Genomic DNA, 22,459 nt, shown 5'->3' on the forward strand with positions numbered 1-22,459 from the left:
TTGTCAGAATTGGCTGGAAGTACTATTTTGACAAATCATCAAAACATTTAAGACTAAATTAACCGCCTTATAATAGTCTTAGGAACTTTTGGCAGGTGGGCTTGGCAAGATTTCTGAGGTTTTTTTTTTTTGAGGTGGGTGGGTTGGACATGGGCCTTCAAGCAGGCCCGACCCACCCATATATTAATCATGGGTTTGGAGCCGAGCACGATGGGCCTGAGCTTGCCTTAACGGGCTCAATCAGCAAGTCTACTCCAAACCCATTGATTCAGAGAGAGATTGAAGACGGTCTCCACGACTTCTTCAATGACGCGACAAAGTCTATGCAATCCGTTTTATTTTCGTTCGTGTTGTTAAAAAGTCTAATCTAAAAGAGATTAAAAATGATGTCCATGACTTCTTGAATGTGGCATGGAGCTTAGGCAATACTCTCTCACTGAAATGATCTCTCTATGATGTGAGCTCAAAAAAGAAGAAATGCCATTCGAAATGACTACGTAATTTTGAAAATATGCTAAAAGCGGGCCAGAAGCTTGTCTCTTGTCTGTCCTATCTACTTGAACGCTCCCAATACATGAGACAATTGAAATGCAAGCTTATATTGGATCGTTGTTTCTTCTATTTTTACAACTTAAATAAGGGTCTTTTCGTTGCGTGAAAAATAATCAATCGATAAAATAATTTTCATCATCGACCACAATTTATGTCTAAATAATTGCATGGATAATGAAAATACTTTTAGTTCAGCCATTTTTACGAGCAATAAATTCGATCATTAAAAAAAAAATCAAATTATTTATTTTTCGCGAATCGAACGCACCCTACGAAATACATTGGATGTGATAAGGCATCCGACGGTAGTTTACATGCTCGTGGTCTATCAATCGGAAGAGGCCCCTTCCCTTGTCTTACCCGATGAAACAGTTAGAAAATGCAATTCATATGGTCTTCTATTAGATTTGATAATCCGCATTCACTTTCCTTCGTATTGTTAGAAAATGCAATTCATAACAGGCGAAAGGAGTTCATATATATTTAATGAGTATATAAATGGTGGGATATTTTAACAAGCCTCTCAAAAACAGGCCGGATTAGAAATATCGCACGAAATTTGGCGAGAGGCATGGGCGCAAATGCAAAACGAGTAGAACACATGCCTTAATAAATCTAATAAAAAAGCTTAAATCAATAAAATGACATATGTATATATATATATATGCGTGTGTATAAAAATAAATTTCATAGCCAAACGACGTGAGATATTTCAACGCATACAATATAAATGCCGAGTTATAAATTAGATTTAAGTGCCTTCAACCAGTTTTTAGGATTTAGTATCGGTCTATGATGCGAGAAAAATATTTTAAAAAATGAGAAATAAACTTCTTTTTTAAAAAAAATAATTTGGGGTATTGAAAAAGCCACACAAAATATTCCCTTTTGTTGTATTACAATATCAAATGGGAAGAGAGAAGATAAATTCAAGGGGGGAAAACGTAAAACAAAAAGAGGGCAGCGAATATTTCTTTTGGCTGAACAAGAACGGTCTTTTAAGGAAATCGGAAGTTTATTTGAAGAGATATCGAACTTCAATTATTTACCTATGTCGCATTAGTGATTTCACAAAGGGAAATTACCATTTCAGCCCCCGGTTTTTTGCTGGAGGAGGGTCTGGAAATAAAATCGTATTTTAGAGGATTTTACATTTAAAATCACGACCTATTGAAGTCAATCCTCGTCCAGTTACTTTTCGACATCTCTATTGCCCAGTCTCTCTCTCTCTCTCTCTCTCGCTGTGGTTCGATTCTAGAGTCTTCTGCTCCTCAGATCCTTCGGCCATGGCGTCCGATCTCGAAACCAAAGCGAAGGAAGCATTCATCGATGACCACTTCGAACTCGCCGCCGACCTCTACTCTCAAGCAATCTCCCTCAGCCCTGACAACGCCGAGCTCTTCGCCGACCGCGCTCAGGCCAACCTTAAACTCCGCAACTTCACCGGTACACTTGTTCCCTCTCTACCATTCTTTCGTCGAGTCTTTGGTTTATTTGATTTCATGTTCAAGTAATTGAGGAATCAGTTTGATGTTGTATTACAGATCGCTGTTTCGGGGCTTTACACGCAATTGGGGATTCGTATATAGCTAGTACATCCGTCTGAGATTGTGCTTTATTTGTTGCTTTGTGTTGTTTTCTCGATACTTTCTGCGGAACCCTTTTTGCCTTTCTCCGGTTTACTTTGTTTCGGAGAAAACAGGCTCGAAATAAAGAAAGGGTGGAGAAAAAAGAGAGAACCTTACTCTTATCGGTCTTAATGTGTTTTTTTGTTAGCTAGGACATAATTTGTCTTGTTTAGACTACTACGTAGCCCTCCCTGCTTACTAATTATGTCAATCTGATCCTCTGTAGGGGCTGTTGCTGATGCAAACAAAGCAATCGAGATAGATCCTTCATTGTCTAAAGCATACTTTCGCAAGGGGTTAGTATCACTCAATGCCCTCCCTAACCTTTCCTACATCTGGATTGACCATGGATCAGTTAATTGTGATAATCGTGTGTTGAAACTTGTTTTCCCCCACCTCTATTCAAGACTTCATGCTTCATGCGTCGTGACTATTCGTTGTCTTTAATTCCATTCTCGCCTACCATTATTGCTTAGTCTGTCAAGACAGATATTCACTTCATTCAATCTTTAGAAGGTCATGTACATGCGTGTGGGATAAAAAGATAGGAGGTATATCTTATCTCACATGCTTCCCTATGAAGTAGTGCATGTAAAGTTGCCCTAGAACTTGCAGTTGGATCATCTTTGTTCATTTATGTAAAACTATGCTATTTGTTGAGACCTGATATTTACTCACTCACTCTCTCAGCAATGCTTGTTATGAGCTTGAAGAGTATGAGACCGCCAAAGCAGCATTTGAGTTAGGTTCTTCTCTGGCTCCTGGGGATGCGAGATTCGCCAATTTAATCAAAAAGTGTGACGACCGTATTGCAGGTACTAGACCAGCTAAATCACTTTGATGATGAATGAATCTGCATAAATGTGTGATTGAGACAAGTGGATGCACAATGTATTATTGGAACTTAACTCTTGAGAAATAAAAGCTCGGTATTTTGAGTCAAATGAAGCTTATTTTGTTATCTTGAGGTTCGTTTTGTAAGATACTCGATATGTTTGAGCTCAACTTGTCTCCACTCAATTAATTTGAGCTTGAGTCGAGCTCAAACTTGGGTTCTCAATTTGTTATATCAATGAGAAGCAGTGTGATAGTCTTGCTTCATACAGAAGTTTGTGAAAATCTATTTAAAAGAGATCCTAAAACCATAATTTGATTAGTTGCTGAAGCTGCTCGAGTTTTTTTTTGCTTGAGGATTGAAATTAATTTAATATAGTTTTGGAGCTAATTGAACTTGATCAGAATCTATTTCCGTTGCATAAGCTAAGCTCGTTGTTATTCCCCTTGAATGGGCCAACCTTCTCACATGATCTAGGCACCTTTCATGCATGAGTGTGCGTGTTTGTACTGATCTGTGTGGATGATTTGTTTCACATGGTGGAAATCGAATTACATCTTAATGATCAACTGCTCTGTGGAATTATGCTCTAGAGGAATCTGGTGATCTACTTGACCAACCACTTGAAAAGGCCTCAACCGAGGTGGTATCTGTGGAAAGTGATCAGGAAAGTGGTCAGATTTTGAATGAGGCTCCCAATGAGGTGACTTCGCAGTTGAATGTAAAACAGAAATACAGGTCATACGCTTTATGCTTACTACTGAAGAATTTGTTTCAGATCAATTGTATATGAGCTGCACTTTTGTTCTGTTAGTTTCAAAATCATCATGGTGTCACGCCTGGATTCTGGAAGTTTGCAGCTTATCATTAGTGATGACTTCGCAATTGTTATGCTTGTACCAGTTAAAAAGCCTTTATACCATCCATTAGAATAAATCTCAGAATGGATGCCCTTTCCATTTTTAAGCAGGCTTACCAGTAATCTGATTGCTATTCTTTTGCAAGTGTAGGCATGAATACTACCAGAAGCCTGAGGAAGTGGTTATAACTATATTTGCAAAGGGCATACCAGCTCAAAATGTTGCAATTGATTTCGGTGAACAAATTGTAAGGTTTTAATCACATAGGTTTTCTTGCTTATTGATGTTGGACTTATTGCTCATTTTTCTGCTTGAAAAATAGGACGGAGATTGACTTGATTTTGATGTCCTTTGCAGCTTAGCGTTATCATTGATGTCCCTGGTGAGGATGCGTATCATTTTCAACCCCGCCTATTTGGAAAGGTGTCTAACCTAGCAATTTGTAGCAGAGTAGCTTCTATAATTTGTTTGTTTGTAGCGACCTTTACGTTAAACTGTAACTTTTTAATCTAATCTTGCGTCTTTTGCAAGTTAACATATATTTAAGAAACCTTTCAAAATATACTAACCTTGACAGATTGATTCATACATAATTTTCATAATCTTTTAAACTAGATTTTTTTTTTCAGTTTCCAAAATTTTGGAAGGAAACTAAGTTAAAAATTACCTGTTTCAAATATGGGCAAAGAGGCGAATACATTTAAATTTGTGAGTTGGTTGTTCTGCAATAGGTCTTATCACATATATGAGAAGGCACTAATTATGCATTAATTAGTTGGTTTTCTTGGGTTACATTTGAGACAGGATTCTCATTCAAGATCTTCAATGGGATCACTAGGACTTTATAGTTTTCCTTGAGTACCAATCGAGTCTAGCAAATGTACTTTCTGCTGGTCTTTTTCATCCAGTTTCTTTTCTGCTCTGCTTCATTCTGATTCCTTTTTTAACAGATTGCACCAGAGAAGTGCAGATATGATGTCTTGCCTAGCAAAATCGAAGTCCGCCTTGCTAAAGCTGAGCCATTAAACTGGACTTCTCTTGATTTTAGCAAGGACAGCACAATTCCTAAAACAGTTACTGTAGTTTCAGGTACATGTTCCGCTTTTCTTTCGTACCTATAGTGAAAGTGCTCCATATTTTGTTTCTTGCCTGTATTCGGGTTGTCAAACCTCCTGAAATTTTTTTAACCCCGCGAAAAAGAAAAAAAGCCGCCCTTCGTCTTGAATTTGTGGACTCACACCTGATGTCTTGCAACATTACCTTAGATTTGCTAACTTCTATAAAATTTTTGAAGGTACAGACTGTTATTCAACTCATTCGGAAGGTACACATTGTTACTTAACTCATTATGAAAGTGTTACTAGTTACACAGATATAGATATAGATAATTAGCTGCTAATTTGTCTCACTTAAATGCTGCCTTGGAGTCAGGAGATTGTTAGGGGCATTCTCTATATATGTCTGGTGATGTAACAATCCAAAGTATATTACAAACAAGCAAGTTCATTAAACAAGAAGGTTATGCATCTTTGGAACATGGCAACCTATGGAGTCTTGAAACATTATTATTTAAGAACTAACAAACCAGTTTTGGTCATTGGACTATTGATGGATTGTACATGATTTATCCACCATGTCTGAGCATGGCTGTCCTGAAGAAAGATTACCTCCTCTTATACTGTTGAATTATCTGGGAGATTTTACTATTGATTAGCATGCTAAATGAAACTCACAGGCACTGGATCTCAGAGACCCTCCTATCCGACATCAAAACCAAGAAGGGTAGACTGGGATAAGCTCGAAGCTCAAGTAAAGAAGGAGGTTTGTCGTCAACCTGATGTCTCGTTTATCTATCTCAAGCTAGAGTGTAGGGATCATTTTTACAATAGTATGTAGCGGAGAATTGCATTTGACCTGAGGCTTTTTTTTTTTTTTTGCTGGTTGAATTTTAGGAGAAAGAAGAAAAGTTGGATGGGGATGCAGCTTTGAACAAATTTTTCCAAGATATCTACAAGGATGCCGATGAAGACACAAGGAGAGCAATGAGAAAATCATTTGTAAGACTGAAGGCTCTTGGATTATCTTCCATAGCTGTAGCTTATGCATGACATGATTTTGTGTACATTTAGTTCTTTCATGAAGGGCATGCAAAGGTCATCTTTTCTTCGTGTTTGATATTGCATATTTTCCTCACTGGGGAAGCTTTCAGCGTTTGGTACTGCCTTAAATACAATTGTGTTGACTAGATTTTGCTCAACTTGTAACGATGCATTTAACAGGTGGAGTCAAATGGAACAGTCCTGTCCACAAATTGGAAAGAAGTGGGGTCGAAGAAGGTAGAGGGAAGTCCTCCTGAAGGTATGGAGGTGAAGAAATGGGAGTATTAGGCTCGTGGTCCTCTGTAACTTTATGAGAGAAGTCATGCTCATTTACATTTTGGTTGCTTCTGTTCTGTTTTCATGAATCATGCTTTATGGATTGTGTCTGAATCTTGTAGAAATACCTTCCCATAGAAAAACCGGAGTTGTTGGTAGTACATGTATTATTGTTAATGAAGTTGCTGGTCGTGAATTTTATATTGAGAAGCAATATAGCTCTGGCTTCTGGTCTTGCTCTTTACCCTTTTGTGCTTGCTGTTGTTTGCACACATGATAAACGTCGCGATGCTGCCGCACATTGTGATGGTGTCCAAGTTCTTCAAAGATCTTCACAGAATATTTTCAGAAAATCACTGAAGTTGGCGATGTATGTAATTTCTTTGCTCTATATAATTTTGTGAATCCAATGCGTAGATTTATGTATTATTAGATGCAAGTTTTTAAAGGACTCTTTTTGACGGGGTCATCATGTTATAGACTAGCAGACGCACCTTAAAATGATCCGAAAGTGGGTCCAGTTCAGTGAACGTTGTTGACTTTTGAGCAAAGTCTATGTCACCTCCACAATCGCTACTCATTCTTGTGATGTAATGTGAAAGCTATCCTTCACGAACCGTATCCTGATGAACAGTGTGGATTCTCAACCTCTCCGTTGTAATGCTGGGAGGTTCATCTTCATCCTTTTCTTCAGCAGCTCTTAACGATAGTTGATCCGTCTTTCCATGGAAACAGGAAAAAAAAAAAGTGTTGATCCAGGGAAGAAAAGCAGCTCTGAACTGAATTAAGGGAAAGGTTCAGTTAGTTGATCCAGGGAAAGGCTGCCCCTTTTCCCACTTTCTTTAGTACAAATGTTCAAACGAGGAAGGTTCACTCGTATTTTCATTCAATGGGCAACACATCCTTTGTTATGCCCTAGCCCTCTTTGTGATGGACCTCGTCGTAAGGTAAGGAGGACAAGCTTACACTATCACAAGATTCACAACATAGTAGTATAGATTTAGGATAATTTTGAGTGCAATTCTTGCCAATGCCCCCATGGTTGCCTTTCAAGAGTGGGTCGTGGGTTACGGTATAGTTGATTCTTATTGGTACATGTTATGTTCTTTGTGACAAAAAAAAAAAAACTACAAATGCGAAGGATGTCTAGGATTAAAAGAAAATCTCTTTACATTGTATACCGTAGTACTTTTTTTTATTTTTTATAATGAAGGTTTTCCACGTGCAATGAACTATTCTTCGGGATGGTGGGGGTCCGCAATATTTTTTTTTTTTTTTTTTTGGTAAGGAACAAAAAAAATTTTGGTAAGGGGGTCCGCAATACTTTTTGTATAGCTGAAAATCATAAAACAAAGGAAAACGTTGGAGACTGATTCACAAATTATGTACACGCGAAGGTGAAGGGACAAATTATTACGAGGCATTGAATTTGATCTATTCATAAGAAATGTTTGTCAATAATCCGAAGAAAGAGTTCTTGATGAACCCCATTTGTATATGCAATATGTATATAGTAGTAGTTGCCCCGTTGCTTTCGTCCGTGTCCCTATAAAGCCACTGCGGAAGAAGGCAGCTCCCAAGTGCAGCGCAACAACGACCCCAAAAACCAGCGAAACCATGACGGAGGAAGCAGACAAATGTCATGTAGTGATGTATCCGTCACCGGGAAGAGGCCACCTCATGTCCCTGGTGGAGCTCGCCCAGTCCCTCCTCCGCCACCACTCTTGCCTCTCCGTCACCGTCCTCATCTCCTCCCCTCCCCACCTCCTCCCTTTCATCACCCCTTACATCTCCTCCGTCTCCCCCTCCATCGCCTTCCGCCACCTGCCCTCCCTCTCCCTCCCCCACTCTCTCTCCTCCACCCCCACCGCCTTCTCTGACGACCCGGCCATGTACTTTGAATACGCCCACCTCAACAACCCCAACCTCCACCAAGCCTTGTCTGAGCTGCTCTCCGCCTCCAATCCCTCACAGAAGCCCAAAGCCCTCGTCGTCGACTTCTTCTATGGTGCCGGCGCCAAGGTCGCCGCCGCGCTCCACCTCCCTGCGTACTTTTACTTCCCTTCTGGCGCGAACCCTCTCGCGGCGTTTCTCTACTTCCCCACCCTACACAAGCTCACCAACACCAGCTTGAAAGACCAGGACAGCAGCGTCGATATCCCGGGCGTACCCCCCATTCCGGCGAAGCACATGCCGTCCAGAATGCTGGACCGCAGTAGCAGAATCTACGGCCACTTCTTGGAAACGTCGGTGCGGCTGGCGGAATCTGCCGGGCTCATAAGCAACACGTTCGAGGCGCTCGAGCCAAGGGCCGTCAAAGCGATATTGGAGGGACTGTGCCTGCCGGACGGCCGAACTCCTCCGGTGTACTGCATTGGGCCGCTCGTGGCGGCCAACGATCACATCAGTCAGCGCGATTGCCTGAGCTGGCTCGACTCGCAACCAAGCGGAAGCGTCTTGTTTATGACCTTCGGGAGCATGGGGGTGTTCTCGTCGAAGCAGCTGAGAGAGATCGCTCACGCGCTGGAGAGGACTGGCGTCAGGTTCTTGTGGGTGGTGCGTAGGCCACCACCGCACGATGAAATCTGGGGCAACTTAGCTATTAAACCAGAAGATGATCCAGGTATATTTCCGTCTCTTGTCTACATCAAGCGGCCTAAGAATAATTCGCGGGACTCCGGATCACGGTCAGAAGTCAAATAATCCAGTTCATGAGCTGTCGGTCACCATTTTACAATATTTCTTAGTACGCCCAACAATTTTCTCTCTCTCTCTTTAGGCATGGATGCGATCCTTCCGAGTGGCTTCATGGACAGAACCAAGGACAGAGGGCTGGTGCTGAAGTCGTGGGCCCCGCAGGTGGCAGTGCTGAGCCACGGCTCGGTAGGCGGGTTCGTGAGCCACTGCGGTTGGAACTCAGTGATGGAGGCGGTGTGCGCCGGTGTGCCCATGATAGTCTGGCCGCTCTACGCAGAGCAGAAGCTGATTAGGGCGTACGTAGCTGGGGAGATGAAGCTGGTACTGTCGGTGGCCGAGACAGAAGACGGGTTCGTGACGGCGGACGAGTTGGCGGGGCGAATCACCGAGTTGATGTGCCCGGAGGAAGGGAGAGCGGTGAGGGAGCGAGTGGCGGAGACGAGGAATGCGGCGAGGGAGGCGTTGAGCGAGGGAGGGTCGTCGCGGGTGGCGATGGCAAAGTTGGTGGACTCATTTAGAAGCGGAATGGTGCGAGGAGAAGAGTAACCATGGCACAATCTACTATTCTTGGAACATCGACAAAGCGTCTTTTGCTAGCATAATTTGTGAAAATAACAACGTATTACGAGCCACGTCTTCAATTAATTTTCATAAATGAATACATGTTTGTAATTATGGCCAAAAAGGGTTGTAATGAATGGGGCAAGTGTTTCTGTCGTTTTGCTATCTTGAAGTAGTTTTTGGTTCGTTTCTTTAGTTCCGCAAATTATAAAGTCACCAACAGATGGGCCTAAGCAACGACGATCCTCTTAATTTTCTGCTGATCTAGAATAACTAAAATTGAAAATCGGGGAGAGCCTGCCGAGAGAAATGGATAACTCTATCTACGCATGTGCTTCCCATTCGACAATAAATCGGTGGTTAAGATTCGTTGTGACATCGGAAGTTTCTACATCAATTGAAAAAAAAAAAAATCCGAAAGAAATAATAAAAATGATAAAAAAAATTTATTCGAGTATTATTAGAAGTGTTAACTTCAAGTCCCAGCTGTGCCACGAAGGATGATTGACGACCGAGTCGGTGTTTTCCGACTAAAATTAACAGGATGGACTCAATCGATAAAATGTGAAATGGTTTATAACTAAATTGATCTAATTAAAAGGTTTGAGACTGTTCGACCCTCGGGCGCGATCCAACAGCAAACAATAACTTGGACTTGGGAGCCTCGTGATATTCAGCTAACCATTGGTAAAGACCAACGCAACCTACGGTGGTGACAACCTAACATCATCTCAATTTAACCCGATTTATCTTCGAGAGCTATGATTTTCTCCGCACCTAATTGGAGGAAATTTCACCCCGAATGTTTTTAATTAGGAAGTTACAAATCATGGACATCACCCACATGCTTTCGAAAGCTTTGGTTGGAGAATATATTTCCTCGAATCCAGGACGAAGGAGAACGGGGTCTTCTCTTTCATTCCGCGATAAAGGGAGAGCAATGCTCGCACGCTCTTGTCAAAGCAAGAAGGGAAACCCTTACAGGCGACACATATTACTATGTATTAGGTGTTGGATTTGGTGGTCGCCCTTCCCTTCTCTCTTGAGGAGAGGCTCCTCCTTCAAGGGGTTGGAATTCAAATTTGATGCTGACCGAAAAGCACTTGCACTCCATGCGACCACGTGGTTGCTGTCAACACCTAGTAATTTATATATATTGACGTCCATCACCTGTTTTCGTGCGATACGCTCTGTAATTCATGTTTATGCAAAAACAAAAACAACTCTTGAAAAGATGTGATGTTTAGCTAACAATTGAGCGTCGACAGGCATGCGGTCATGTTGGCAAAGCCATTTGGAAGGGAGGAGGAGGAGGGCAGGAGAGTATTACGTTCGGGATTTGATCACCATAACCACCGCGTACATAAATACATGGAATAGAGGAGTGAGACTAAAAAAAAAAAACTAAAAATTGAGCATTTTCTCGATTTATTTTCTAAGCTTTCGACTTCTCTGTTTGGAAGCACTGAAAAATAATAAGCGCTTGCTTGTTCCTAACGAATTTCCCCATAATAATAAAAAAAAATTTTATAACATGGGGTCACGTCAAACCCACATCATCAATAACTCGTATCTAGGTAAGATCGACATTGTTGCCCTTAAAACTTTGATGATACGCGAGGAAGACAAGTAAGAGAAGTATTTTATTGTGCACTCTTGCTCGATTTGGTAAGCAACCTATTGAAATTGTCCATCAGCATTTTGGAACTATGTGATATTTCAAATTTCGAAGTCCCGACGTTGAAAAGGACCGCAGTAATAACTATTTTTGAATCGTGGTTGGAAGGGTGAAATGTCAGCTGATCAACTAGCCTCATTTAGCATGGACCAGATAAATGAAAGTTCACTTTTTCTTGAAAATTAGTTACGTGCAGGGAAACTTGTACGAGAAGTCATCAACCTACGGTACGACAATCAATTTAATCATAAACTTTTCACCAATGTAATTCTAAACCATTTGACGATTGTTCGACGTACTTAATCCGACCATTATTTTAAAAAACTTTGAATCTTTCTTTCTTCGCATTTTTTTTTTATTCCACTATTTACTTTCTTCCTCCATGGGGTGCCGATGAAGTTCGTTGGCCACAGGCAAGGCAGGGCTCGCTGTGGACGATGAGGTCCGTTACCCTCATCTATGGTCGCATCCCTCACCTGTAGTCAGCAACCTTCCCCAACCGTCACCAAGGCAACGGCAGAGGAAGAAGACGAATAGAAAAATATGCAAAGAAATAAATAAATAAAAAAAGAAAATAGAAAGAATTTGGAAACTTTGAAAAAGTGCAAATTGACACCATTAAGTCTGGGGAAACTACTTAAAAGGTCCTAAATTTATTGTAATCGTGATAATTTAGCCATAAATCTTTTACTTTGGACAATTAAGTTCTAAAACCTTTTGATGAATTATTAGTGTAGTCCATTTAGCCAATTTTGGATGAAAATCGCTAACACGGATGTCGGCTGTCCTACATGGCATGACCGGTCTCGATATGGATAATTTTTTTGAATTTATTCCTTTCTTTATTTTTCTTTCCCTTTTTCTTTTTGCTAGTGGCCAATCATCGGCAAGGGTCGGCCTCGCTAGATCCGTCGAGGCTCGATGAGGCCTATCGATGCTCAGGTGACGCTTGGCATTTACATCGGACATTTTCAATCAAAATTGGCTGAATGGATTACATTGACAATTTGTCAAAAGATTTAGGACTTAATTTGCCATATCAAAATATTTAGGACTGAATTGACACAAGCACAATAGACTTAAGACTTTTTTGGTAATTTCTTCTTTGGTCCACATCACCCGCTAACCATGTCATGTACGACGGTCGGCACTAAGTTCTAACTAGTCGGTCATGTTAGCGATTTTCGATCTGAATTAGCCGGATGGACTACATTAAGTACTAGTCGAAAGGTTTATAACCACATTAATCAAATTAGAAAATTTAAGATTGAATCGATAGTGGTATAATAGATTTATTTATTATTATCATTATTTGGGATAACTCTCCCGTTACCTCCGTGCTCGGTTGAAATTGGATATCCTTAAGGAGCCTTTGCTATCACGAAGGCCTGACGCTTAGGTGCGAAGCCATTGGAGGAAAATTTAAAAAAGTGGGAGTGAATCCGAACCAAAACGATCGTGCTTGGCGTGAAGATACCGTCTGAACATCGGATGTGCCAAAATGCTACTTCGATAAGTCCAGCACGTCATCGAAACCTTAACTTCTTCAATACAATACAATACAATACAATACAATACAATACAACACACACGATTTAACGACGGGGGTCCATAAGGCTGACACGCGGGTAACCCCCATGGTGCTCAGAAACTTGTCGGCGGGGATGCTTTGATTGTCCCACTCATTTACATCATACCTAACTTTCTTGATCGTTTTGGTACACTCAAATTAACTTCATCACAAGCTTTCTTGCGATTGCGATTAAAAAAGTAGGTTTCAGCACACCAGTCAAATTACGTGACTGCTCTAATTTTATCGATTGGGCGATCGAGTCCCTTTTAACTCTTGTTGAATGCGCAATCGAATTCTTCTATTGGTAATATCATAATACGATAGAAAATTTGAAGATGGAAAAGGAGGATGGAAGGAGAGAGAGTAAAATGAGGAACCTCATATGATGAGACCTGACATACCTCATTCGTCTTTGGCGAGGACTTTGCCAACCTTTTCGTGTGACGTTAATCAGCATGTGAAATTATCGAAACGGACATTGCTTAGATCTAAAGGATCGATATGACGTTAATGTGAAGATGACGAAATGTTAGGTTAGATATGTAAGTTGGGTTATAGTATTTCTTGATCGTTTTGGTACACTCAAATTAACTTCATCCCAAGGTTTCTTGCAATTGCGATTAAAAAAGTAGGTTTCAAGACACCGGTCAAATTACGTGGTTGCTCTAATTTTTTCGATTGGGCGATCGAGTCCCTTTTAACTCTTGTTGAATGCGCAATCGAATTCTTCTATTGGTAATAGCATAATACGACAGAAAATTTGAAGATGGAAAAGGAGGATGGAAGGAGAGAGAGTAAAATGAGGAGCATCATATGATGAGACTTGACAGATCTCATTCGTCTCTGGCGAGGACTTTGCCAACCTTTTCGCGTGGAGTTAATCAGCATGTGAAATTATCGAAACGGGCATTGCTTAGATCTATCTAAAGGATCGATGTGGCGTTAATGTGAAGATGACGAAATGTTAGGTTAGGTATGTAAGTTGGGTTATAGTATGTCAATGATCTAAATTTAGTTTTAGTGAGCTGAAAGCTATCCGAAATCGACTTTTCCTAATCCGAAGCAATGACCTGAAGTCGCTTTCTCCCACTCTCCTTCCAAATACAGCACACTTTAGATTTTCATTGGTAGATTGACACGTGTGCAGGTTGCCCCCACTCTTCAGATTTTCTCTTCTTGTTTGACTTGCAACAAACGCAAAAAATCACTCCCATCCCCTTTACCGACTTTTGTCCTACTAGCACTTTTGCTCGTGGAAATTTTGGGGAATCCGTCCTATATTTATTTCCATTCAGTATGGCATTAGTGTACGTTATGCACAGTATACAAATTGATGAAAATAATTGTACATAAACAAATTGAAGAAATAATCGCACAAAATTAAGACTATAGTAGTAGAACAACTGAAATGAAAGGGAATGGATTCGATACAAATAAATACCGAGGCTTGTGCTAGACACAGTTTCCTTAAAACAGATTTGCCCCCTCTGATACGTGCTTGAAGTCTCGTGAACGTCTGTCTCTCAAGATACAACGGTCGGCAGCAAAGAAGCTAGCACAACGCTTCAAAGCTCTCGGGGAACTTGAACCAAATGAGAATGAACACTTTCGTAAAAGGCAATGCAAGAATTCAGAAAAATCGAGAAAAAGTGAAGTCTTTCTGGTTGCAAAAGATAGAATTATAACAGCAAGATTAAATCTAGGGTAAGTGGGGGCGTTTCGGAAAATGAATTATAACGGCTGATTAAATCGACCGTTGTAATATTAATTACGTAACAACAAAATTAATTCAGCAGCTGTTATAACATAACAACAGAGTTAATTCAGCAGCTTTTACAAACAAAAAAAATCGTAACAGGTTGAGTTGGAAAAAATAGACCAGAAGGCAAAATGGGCTTGTCGCGAGGCCCACTTCTTTCTTTCAACGTGGGACTAGTGTTTTTCCACTTCCCATCTTCAACTCAAGGGTGTTTTTTGAGCGTTAATTTCTCATTCATTCACCCTTCAATTTATTCCATTTTTCCAACAACTTCTCCACACAATCGCAACACATCACACACATCTTGAAGAATCCTCTCTCTCTCTCTCTCTCTCTCTACACCGCAGATGGAGGAGGCAGTGGTGCTGTATCCATCGCCGGCCATCGGCCACCTCATCTCCATGGTGGAGCTCGGCAAGCTCCTCCTCTCCCACTGCCCTTCCCTCTCCATCCACGTCCTCATCACCAGCCAGGCCTACAACGCCGGCTCCACCACCTCCTACATCGCCTCCGTCTCCGCTGCCTGCCCCTCCATCACCTTCCACCACTTCCCCGCCACCTCCCTCCCACCGGACTTCGCCACCACCTCCCCCCACCACGAGACCCTCGCCCTCGAGCTCCTCCGCCTCAACAGTCCCAACGTCCACAGCGCCCTCACCTCCATCTCCAAGAACCACGTCGTCCATGCCGTCGTCATCGACTTCTTCTGCGGTTCGGCTCTGAGCGTCGCGCATGAGCTCAGCATCCCTTGTTACTACTTCTTCACCTCCCCCGCGAGCGTCTTGACCGTGTTCTTATATTTCCCGACTCTTCACAAGCTCTACACTAAGAGCTACAAGGACCTCAACGCCGTTCTTCATGTCCCCGGGACGCCGCCCTTGCCGTCCTCCGATATAGGAAAGCCGGTGCAAGACCGCAACGACAGGGCTTACGAGCTCTTCCTTGAGATCTCCACGAACATGCCCACGTCTGCTGGGATCATAATTAACACGTTCGAGAAGCTCGAGCCCAGGGCAGTGCAAGCGATCAGGGATGGCAAGTGCGTGCCCGACGGGCCCACGCCGCCGCTGTTCTGCATCGGGCCGCTTATCACAAGCGGAGAAGGAAAGAGAGAGGGCGACAGCAATGGAATGTCGTATTGTCTGACGTGGTTGGACTCGCAGCCGAAAGGAAGCATCGTGTTACTGTGTTTCGGGAGCTTGGGCTTTTTCTCGGTTGAACAATTGAAGGAAATAGCGACGGGGTTGGAGAGGAGTGGCCAACGGTTCTTGTGGGTGGTCCGAAACCCGCCGCAAGACACAGACCGGAAGACCGCGACGTCAGCGATGCCCGACCCAGACCTGGGCTCGCTTCTCCCAGAGGGGTTCTTGGAGCGGACAGGGGAGAGGGGCCTGGTGGTGAAGACGTGGGCGCCGCAGATGGAGGTGCTGAACCACAGCTCAGTGGGTGGGTTCGTGACTCACTGCGGGTGGAACTCGGTGCTCGAGGCAGTGTGCGCCGGCGTGCCGATGGTTGCATGGCCGCTCTACGCGGAGCAGCGGCAGAACAAAGGGCTGATCGTGGAGGAAATCAAGATTGCCCTGCCGCTCTACGAGTCAGAGAGCGGGTTGGTGAGTTCCGAGGAGGTGGAGAAGCGAGTCAGAGAGTTGATGGAGTCGGAGGAGGGTGAGATCATGAGGGAGCGGGTGAAGTCTTTGAAGGAGGAAGCGAAGGCTGCTCTGAGCCGGGGCGGGTCATCCAGCGTTGAATTGAGTAACCTCGTTGAGTCGTGGAAGCGAAAGCGAGGGAGTGGAATGGAGTGACATCCAGCATTTACGTCAATAAGATGAAAAATGGTTGTTGTCCGAGGAAAATTTACAACAATACATTTATTATGTTGGAATATTTAAATACCCATTTGTTAAAAATTGATAGTTGTCTAACAAAATCTCACATAGCATGGGAGCCAAATGTCCTAAGTTGAAATCTTCCAGACTCTTATTTACCTCCCCGATTGGATATTTTCACGTCTTAGACTAAGATCAAAGTCCCCCTACGCTTGAGGGGGAGGGTTAAAATATTTAAATAACATATTACGTCTTCAATTAATAGCTTAAAATTTTAAAATAATTGACAATAATTTCACAAAATCTCATATATTATGCGCTTTTCCCCCTCTAAAATTGGGCATTGAAGTGTCGTGGCATAATATTTTCAATTTCGCAGAAGGAGCAAAATAGAAATTTCTGCTTTTGCTGAATTGATACCGACAAGCTGTTAACAAGTGAGTTTAGTGCGAATAATTCGCTTCTCATAGGATAATCAATGGTCCACTCCATGGTTTATTAATATTTTTAGTGTAAAGACTAGAATTTTCAAACTAAGCGCTAGAATATCCTGTACCACGCAATATGTTGTACGATATCTCTTTGCATTTGTGAAAAAGGACGTGATTTTATAACAACAACAAGCAGTACGTGGCCACGTAAACGTCGACTAAAAAAGTCTTCCTCAAGATAATTTTTCTTTTTTATCTTTTTGTCCCCATATTTTACTTCTCATTCGATTAAGTTTTCTTACTTTTATTTTATATAATCAACTCCTTGCTTTTACAATTTTTTTTAATTTCTTTTCCATTTTTTCTCCTCTAAAGTCCGGTGAGGGTGAGGGTGACTGGGTGAGGGCTTCGCAGACAAGTGTCACCACCACCCTCGTCAGCAAAAGGGATGGTTGGCCGGCTCTCACCGGACTTGAGAGGAGAAAAAATGGAAAATAAATAAAAAAAAAAAGCAAATATAAATAAATAAAAAGTATACAAATTGTCTACGTCGATAGTGAAAGTGTCACGTAGAAAGTCCGATATCTACGTCGGCGATTTTCGATTAAATTTAATAGGATAGATAGTTGAGGTGTGGTTTATACATCCCATCGAGATAACTTGTTATTATTGTTCGAGCTCATATTTTATTGATATTTGAATTTGGGCTCATGCATGGTTCTTGCTATATATTATCTCTTTCTCTTGTAATTAAATTATGTAACAGAGAGGCGTGGAGTGTTAATTATAGTAAAATTATCTGTTAGATATAGCCCTAATTTTATTGTGAATCAAGATAAACTTTTTATCTTTGATTTATCTTTTTCGTTTTTACACTCTACTTTTTTGTGATTGTGCATTGAATCCTAACATGAATCGACCGGCAAAGTGTCAAAAAGTTTATGACATAATTGTCAAAATTGAAAAATTTAGTATAATAGGCTTAAAACTTTTTGTTCAATTTTTCATTTGGATGGGAAAGAGAAAAAAGAGATTGCTTTTGAGTAATGGCAAACAAAAAAGCCCAAGACAAATGTACTCCAGTTTTAAAAAAAAACCCTTATCTGTCTCTCTTTCTCTGCTCCAATGTCGGAGCCAATATTTTTTTTCCAAAGTGAGGTGAATAAAAATATGCATAGCCATTTTCAAAGACAAAAGTTACTTTCATGATAATGACATTTGATAAAATCTTAAATAACATTTAGCTCCTAAACTTACATATGATTTTGGTTCATAGCGATAGCGATTGACCATTGAAATGATCAAAGTGTAATTCAAGAGCGTCCTTAGATATTAGGTAAATATATATGAATCATGTTACAATTACATGTTTTTTTTTGTCAAAATAAATTATATGTTTGATTGCATTATAAAAAGTAGGTTTTAGCACACCAGTCAAATCACGTGAACGTCTAAAAAAGTCCTCCACACGATAATTTTTTTTTAACTTTTTGTCCCTATGCTTTTACTTCTCATCCGATTAATTTTTTTTACTTTTATTTAATATAATCAACTCCTCACTTTTACAATTTTTTTAATAAGATCCCTCCGACATTAGATTCAACCAGATTAAGCTGATGGGACCGTCGGGTAACAAGAAAGTATGATGTGCATGCACACGTGGATATGTGTGGAATGTTTTAGGGAAAAATCCAAAAAAGAGCTTGAACTCCTCTTATTTTTTCAAATAAAGACCCCAAATGAATTATGTTTCAAATAAAGATTCAAAATGACATAGTACGTTTCAATTAAGGGCTCGAAGTGGCCATAATATTTCAAAAAAGGGTCTGCCCCTCCCGTTTGTGGCCACCGGCCCGTCGCCGGTTGGTGGGCGCGATGAAGGCCGGCGGGGTCGCCGGCTACCCTAGCAACCTCACCTATCAGAGGCGAGGGCCAGAGGCCCTCGCTAAAATCGGGAGAGAGTCGGACCCTCTTCCACATTTAGGTGAGGGCCGGCGGTCCCCGCCCGGATCGGGGGCCGTTGGGCGTCGCCCGGACCAGGCGGGTCGCCTTGACCCGGCAACCCCCACCCGGGGACGGGGCAACGGGCGGCGGCCCCCGATCTGCGCGGGGACCGTCGGCCCTCACCCCGGGTCGGCGGGGCGCTGCGACCCCGTTAGCCTTTGCCGCCGTCGCCTACCGCCCTTCGGCGGTGGCCACAGGTGGGAGGGTTGCCCTTCCCGCTTGTGAATGTCCACTTTTTTTTTTTAGAAAATAGATAACAAAAAGTATAATAAAAAAGAAAAAAAAATCAAATAAGTAAAAAGATTAAAAGGCCCTTGAAATTAGGCCTTTTTTGAGATTTTATGGTCATTTTAAGTTTTTATTTGAAATAATGTTCACTTCAGGCCCTTATTTGAGAAAATAAGGGTATTTCATACCTTTATTTAAAACAGGATTCATTTAGGGCCTTTATTTAAGAAAACATAAAGATTTCGGACTTTTTTGGATTTTTCCACAAATTTTAGCAAATATAGGACAAAATATTGCGTACAGACAGTGGCAAAGCTGACGTAGTCCAAATAAGCATTTATCGTGCAACATGCGGCAATTGTGGGGCCTCTCCATCCCTCTCGACTCACAACCGAGAAGCCCTACTCTGCCGTCTCTCCCTGTCTCACGCCCAGCGACAACTCTCTGATCTCTCCCTCCCATATCGACTCCCAACCTATTAGAGAGACCTCTGGTCCGTCGAATGCTGAACGACCGGCTGGGGAAGAAGGTGAGGGTGAATTGCAACGAGGACGACACCATCGGCGACCTCAAGAAGCTCGTCGCCGCCCAGACTGGCACCCGAGCCAACAAGACCAGTCCGCTCCAAGGCTGATCTATTCGGATTCTACTTCCTGCTCGCTTTCGTCGGAGCCACCAGTACGTGTCTGAAAGATTGCTCTGTGAGTGTGTCTACATTATGGGTTCTTTTGGTGTTACAGTTCCGTACATGGGGTTGGTGACACGCAAGATTATCTCTTTCGGATGGATTTTTGAATATAATGTGCTAGATTCCTGTGGGAACTTCTCGAATGCCAATTGTTACTGCTTATTTTGGAGTTGACCGGATCTCTAGATGAACTCTTGTTCGTAGTTCTTTGGGGGGTAGAAAATGACTTCTTGCGACTAGTCCTTCACTTGGCTTTTACTCGCTGGAGAGTTTTTTTTTTTCCCTCTTTGTTTTAGGTTCATTTGTAAGTTCCTGCATAATAGAATTTACGAGAAAAGAGGAATTATTGGCCTTGGATATTTCTGATATCTTGTTCTCAGATATCTGAAGCTGGATTGGGGGTTCGTCTCTTATATATTTGGGGAACCAGGACACAGTTTTTGTGCTTGTAAAATAGCAAGTGTTTTCTTTTTTGGTCGGAATAAAACTGCAAGTATAACCACCTACTATTTTGTCTTTTTTTTTTTTTTCCTAGTGAGTGAGCGGTTCATTAAATTGTTGTTGTTGTTGTTACAATATGCAGGAGTTGGGTTCATGCTCTCTTACAAAGAGTAAACTCCGCTCTGCCAAAGAGCTACGAACAAGAAGAATTCATCTGGAAAATGCAAACGCATTGTCATCTCCAGTGAGGAAGCAGGCACCTTCTTTATGGGTTCGACTTGTCCAAAGTGCAGTTGCAGCAGCGGCAGCAGCGGTCATGAATTCCGGGTCGGCCGCTTTCGCGAAGCGGCGTCAGAGTTTTATCGACTGAGGATTGGCTGCCTGATTATGATGACTAATTGATATCCTTTGCATTTGCTTTGGAGTAGTATTCGGTAGCCTCTAGATATGAGAAAAGGCCTGGCAAGAGATGTTGTCTTGGCAAATTGAATAGGATCCAAATGTTCAAATGTGATGTTATTTTTCCAATTCTTTCTCTTCCCCATGGTAGGTTTCTCACCAAGTCTTTAAGTGAAAACCTGGGTGGAATGAATCATATATTTTTCTCCTGTAATGTCTCTTAGTCGAAGAAAATGGCTTTATAGTAGAACTATCCTTCTTTTCAATTTCTAGCCTCCAGTTTTTTAATTTGATAGGGAGTTTTAGTTTTCTGTAGCATGATGAATGATCTACGGCGGTTGATCTCTAACAAATTCTTTTTACTTGTGCTACGATTTTTAATGTTATCGTGATATCTCAAAAGTAGTCGCTCAACAAAATCAGTTTTATAATGTCAAGATGTCAAGGTAAGAAGCCAAAAAATTTCCAAAAATAGTGAGATCATGTTGCAAAAGCTATAGCAACTCCCAAGTTTTTCGAAACACCACCTGAAGGTGGGAAGCTATTAGATATCTTGCAGTTTAGCTATATCCTGATAAAGCAAGCATTGTTGATTTTGGTAGACTTAAATTGCAATTAAGGAGAAGCGCTGCATATCTCTATCTGCCTAACTATTTCACAATGAACTGGCATCAATGATAAATATATACATTAGATACCGCATTTGATCCACCAAGATGTTGTTGAATTTTAACAGGGTACAACCGAGGTCAAAATGCAGTTTCCATGGTCAAGTTCTTCATTATCAGAGTCATGACCTTTTGGGACTGCAGAAGTGACCAGTAGATAATTCAGGTTAAAAGAAAAGAAAAAGGGTATCTATAAAACATGTAAGTTCCTCCAACTCCACATCAAGCATCTTATTCTAACTATTCAGAGGGAGGAGATGACGGCATCCATGCGATGCTCCATGCCAATGAGCTTCTCACCAACACGAACCCTTAGTGGTTTCTCCGTGACTGCAGTAAGCAACACGAAAACTTTAGAGAGAATACAATACGCGTTCGTGGAAACTAAAAGCATAAGAAATCGCGATAATGCATGTATTTGTTTCCTGAAGGACCATACCTCTAATTCCTCAGATGGATCCTTCCCCTTGTCTGCAATCTCTCATCCTTTATGTGCAGCTAAGGTATAGCAGAAACAAACAAGTTACAGTAAGCATTATTTCCGTTAAATTATACCACAATTTTCATAGTGACTAAAACAGAGAGCCAGAAACATACCCATATCAGACACCTCCTCCAATCTCTTTGATGTCCTTCAATCTTTAAATTGTACTAACATTGTTTCTATTAAATTATAGTATGAGTGAATAAATACATCTGATTCAGCCATCCGATAATTACATCTGCATAGGAGCAGAAATACAGTGATGTTAATATAGAAAATAAGAAGGCGTAGAGACCCAAAGATGATGCCAGCACAGCTAAAACCACAAGCTCAACTTCTTTGTACCTATACAGAAGACTTCTCTTCTAGATTCCCCACTGTTGTGCTTTCTTTTGTCTCTTTTGCTTTCCTAAGGGCTCTTCTCAAGCCTAGAACTATAAATAAGTTGGCCAAAGTGAGTAGTGATTCGGCACCTCAATGTAACCAATCTGCATCAGATAAAGAAGTGCCATACTGCACTTTTGCTGTTCCATTTTGCATTAAGAGAAGGCAAAAAGTTAACGTTAGACATCGATATATCCTCAAGAGATTATGCCAATTAACGGAAATCAAGGGAGACACTACCATATATTCCAGCTGCATATCTCTAACTACCACAGGTGAGGGCCACCCCCCTGGCCACTGCCCCCGCCTGCCCCGCTGTCTTCTTTTCATGAGATGATGATCTTTGCATGCATGCCATGTCCATTTTCATTTTGCCTAGTTCCGTTTT

At 41.6% G+C, this 22,459-nt stretch overlaps 3 protein-coding genes and 1 long non-coding RNA gene across 6 annotated transcripts; 3 read left to right on the forward strand and 1 right to left on the reverse strand.

Annotated features, from left to right (window-relative positions):
- Positions 1–1,710: 1,710 nt before the first annotated feature.
- On the forward strand, positions 1,711–6,494 carry LOC115742703 (protein SGT1 homolog). Of its 3 annotated transcripts, none has more exons than XM_030677144.2 (11): positions 1,711–1,998; positions 2,407–2,476; positions 2,871–2,995; positions 3,609–3,753; positions 4,026–4,122; positions 4,233–4,298; positions 4,826–4,964; positions 5,170–5,199; positions 5,611–5,696; positions 5,828–5,932; positions 6,155–6,494. In XM_030677144.2, exons 1-11 carry the CDS (start codon positions 1,839–1,841, stop codon positions 6,260–6,262), a joined length of 1,131 nt encoding a protein of 376 aa, XP_030533004.1. In that variant the 5' UTR covers positions 1,711–1,838; the 3' UTR covers positions 6,263–6,494. The 3 variants fall into 3 exon arrangements, with proteins under 3 accessions (XP_030533004.1, XP_030533005.1, XP_030533006.1); XM_030677145.2 differs by having other exon boundaries at positions 5,176–5,199; XM_030677146.2 differs by lacking the exon at positions 5,170–5,199 and having other exon boundaries at positions 1,712–1,998.
- Positions 6,495–7,866: 1,372 nt separating this feature from the next.
- Positions 7,867–9,527, forward strand: LOC115742719 (anthocyanidin 5,3-O-glucosyltransferase-like). Its single transcript, XM_030677167.2, has 2 exons — positions 7,867–8,873; positions 9,030–9,527. Exons 1-2 carry the CDS (start codon positions 7,868–7,870, stop codon positions 9,491–9,493), a joined length of 1,470 nt encoding a protein of 489 aa, XP_030533027.1. The 5' UTR covers position 7,867; the 3' UTR covers positions 9,494–9,527.
- A 5,281-nt stretch (positions 9,528–14,808) lies between these two features.
- Positions 14,809–16,476, forward strand: LOC115742779 (UDP-glycosyltransferase 88A1-like). Its single transcript, XM_030677273.2, has one exon. The coding sequence runs from the start codon at positions 14,866–14,868 to the stop codon at positions 16,318–16,320; it is 1,455 nt and encodes a 484-aa protein (XP_030533133.1). The 5' UTR covers positions 14,809–14,865; the 3' UTR covers positions 16,321–16,476.
- A 4,918-nt stretch (positions 16,477–21,394) lies between these two features.
- On the reverse strand, positions 21,395–22,225 carry LOC115742728. Its single transcript, XR_004015599.2, has 4 exons — positions 22,033–22,225; positions 21,801–21,925; positions 21,643–21,701; positions 21,395–21,533 (listed from the first exon to the last, which is right to left on the reverse strand). It is a non-coding gene; the product is annotated as an uncharacterized LOC115742728 (long non-coding RNA).
- Positions 22,226–22,459: the final 234 nt, after the last annotated feature.

Source organism: Rhodamnia argentea, chromosome 10 (genome assembly GCF_020921035.1).
Source record: "Rhodamnia argentea isolate NSW1041297 chromosome 10, ASM2092103v1, whole genome shotgun sequence".
NCBI lineage: Eukaryota > Viridiplantae > Streptophyta > Magnoliopsida > Myrtales > Myrtaceae > Rhodamnia > Rhodamnia argentea.

Coding starts and splice junctions, on each gene's coding strand:
- LOC115742703 (XM_030677144.2), top strand. CDS start 1,839: ATGGCGTCCGATCTCGAAACCAAAGCGAAGGAAGCATTCATCGATGAC. Junction 1,999..2,406: donor TAAACTCCGCAACTTCACCG/GTACACTTGTTC, acceptor GATCCTCTGTAG/GGGCTGTTGCTGATGCAAAC. Junction 5,697..5,827: donor AAGCTCAAGTAAAGAAGGAG/GTTTGTCGTCAA, acceptor GTTGAATTTTAG/GAGAAAGAAGAAAAGTTGGA.
- LOC115742719 (XM_030677167.2), top strand. CDS start 7,868: ATGACGGAGGAAGCAGACAAATGTCATGTAGTGATGTATCCGTCACCG. Junction 8,874..9,029: donor TAAACCAGAAGATGATCCAG/GTATATTTCCGT, acceptor CTCTCTCTTTAG/GCATGGATGCGATCCTTCCG.
- LOC115742779 (XM_030677273.2), top strand. CDS start 14,866: ATGGAGGAGGCAGTGGTGCTGTATCCATCGCCGGCCATCGGCCACCTC.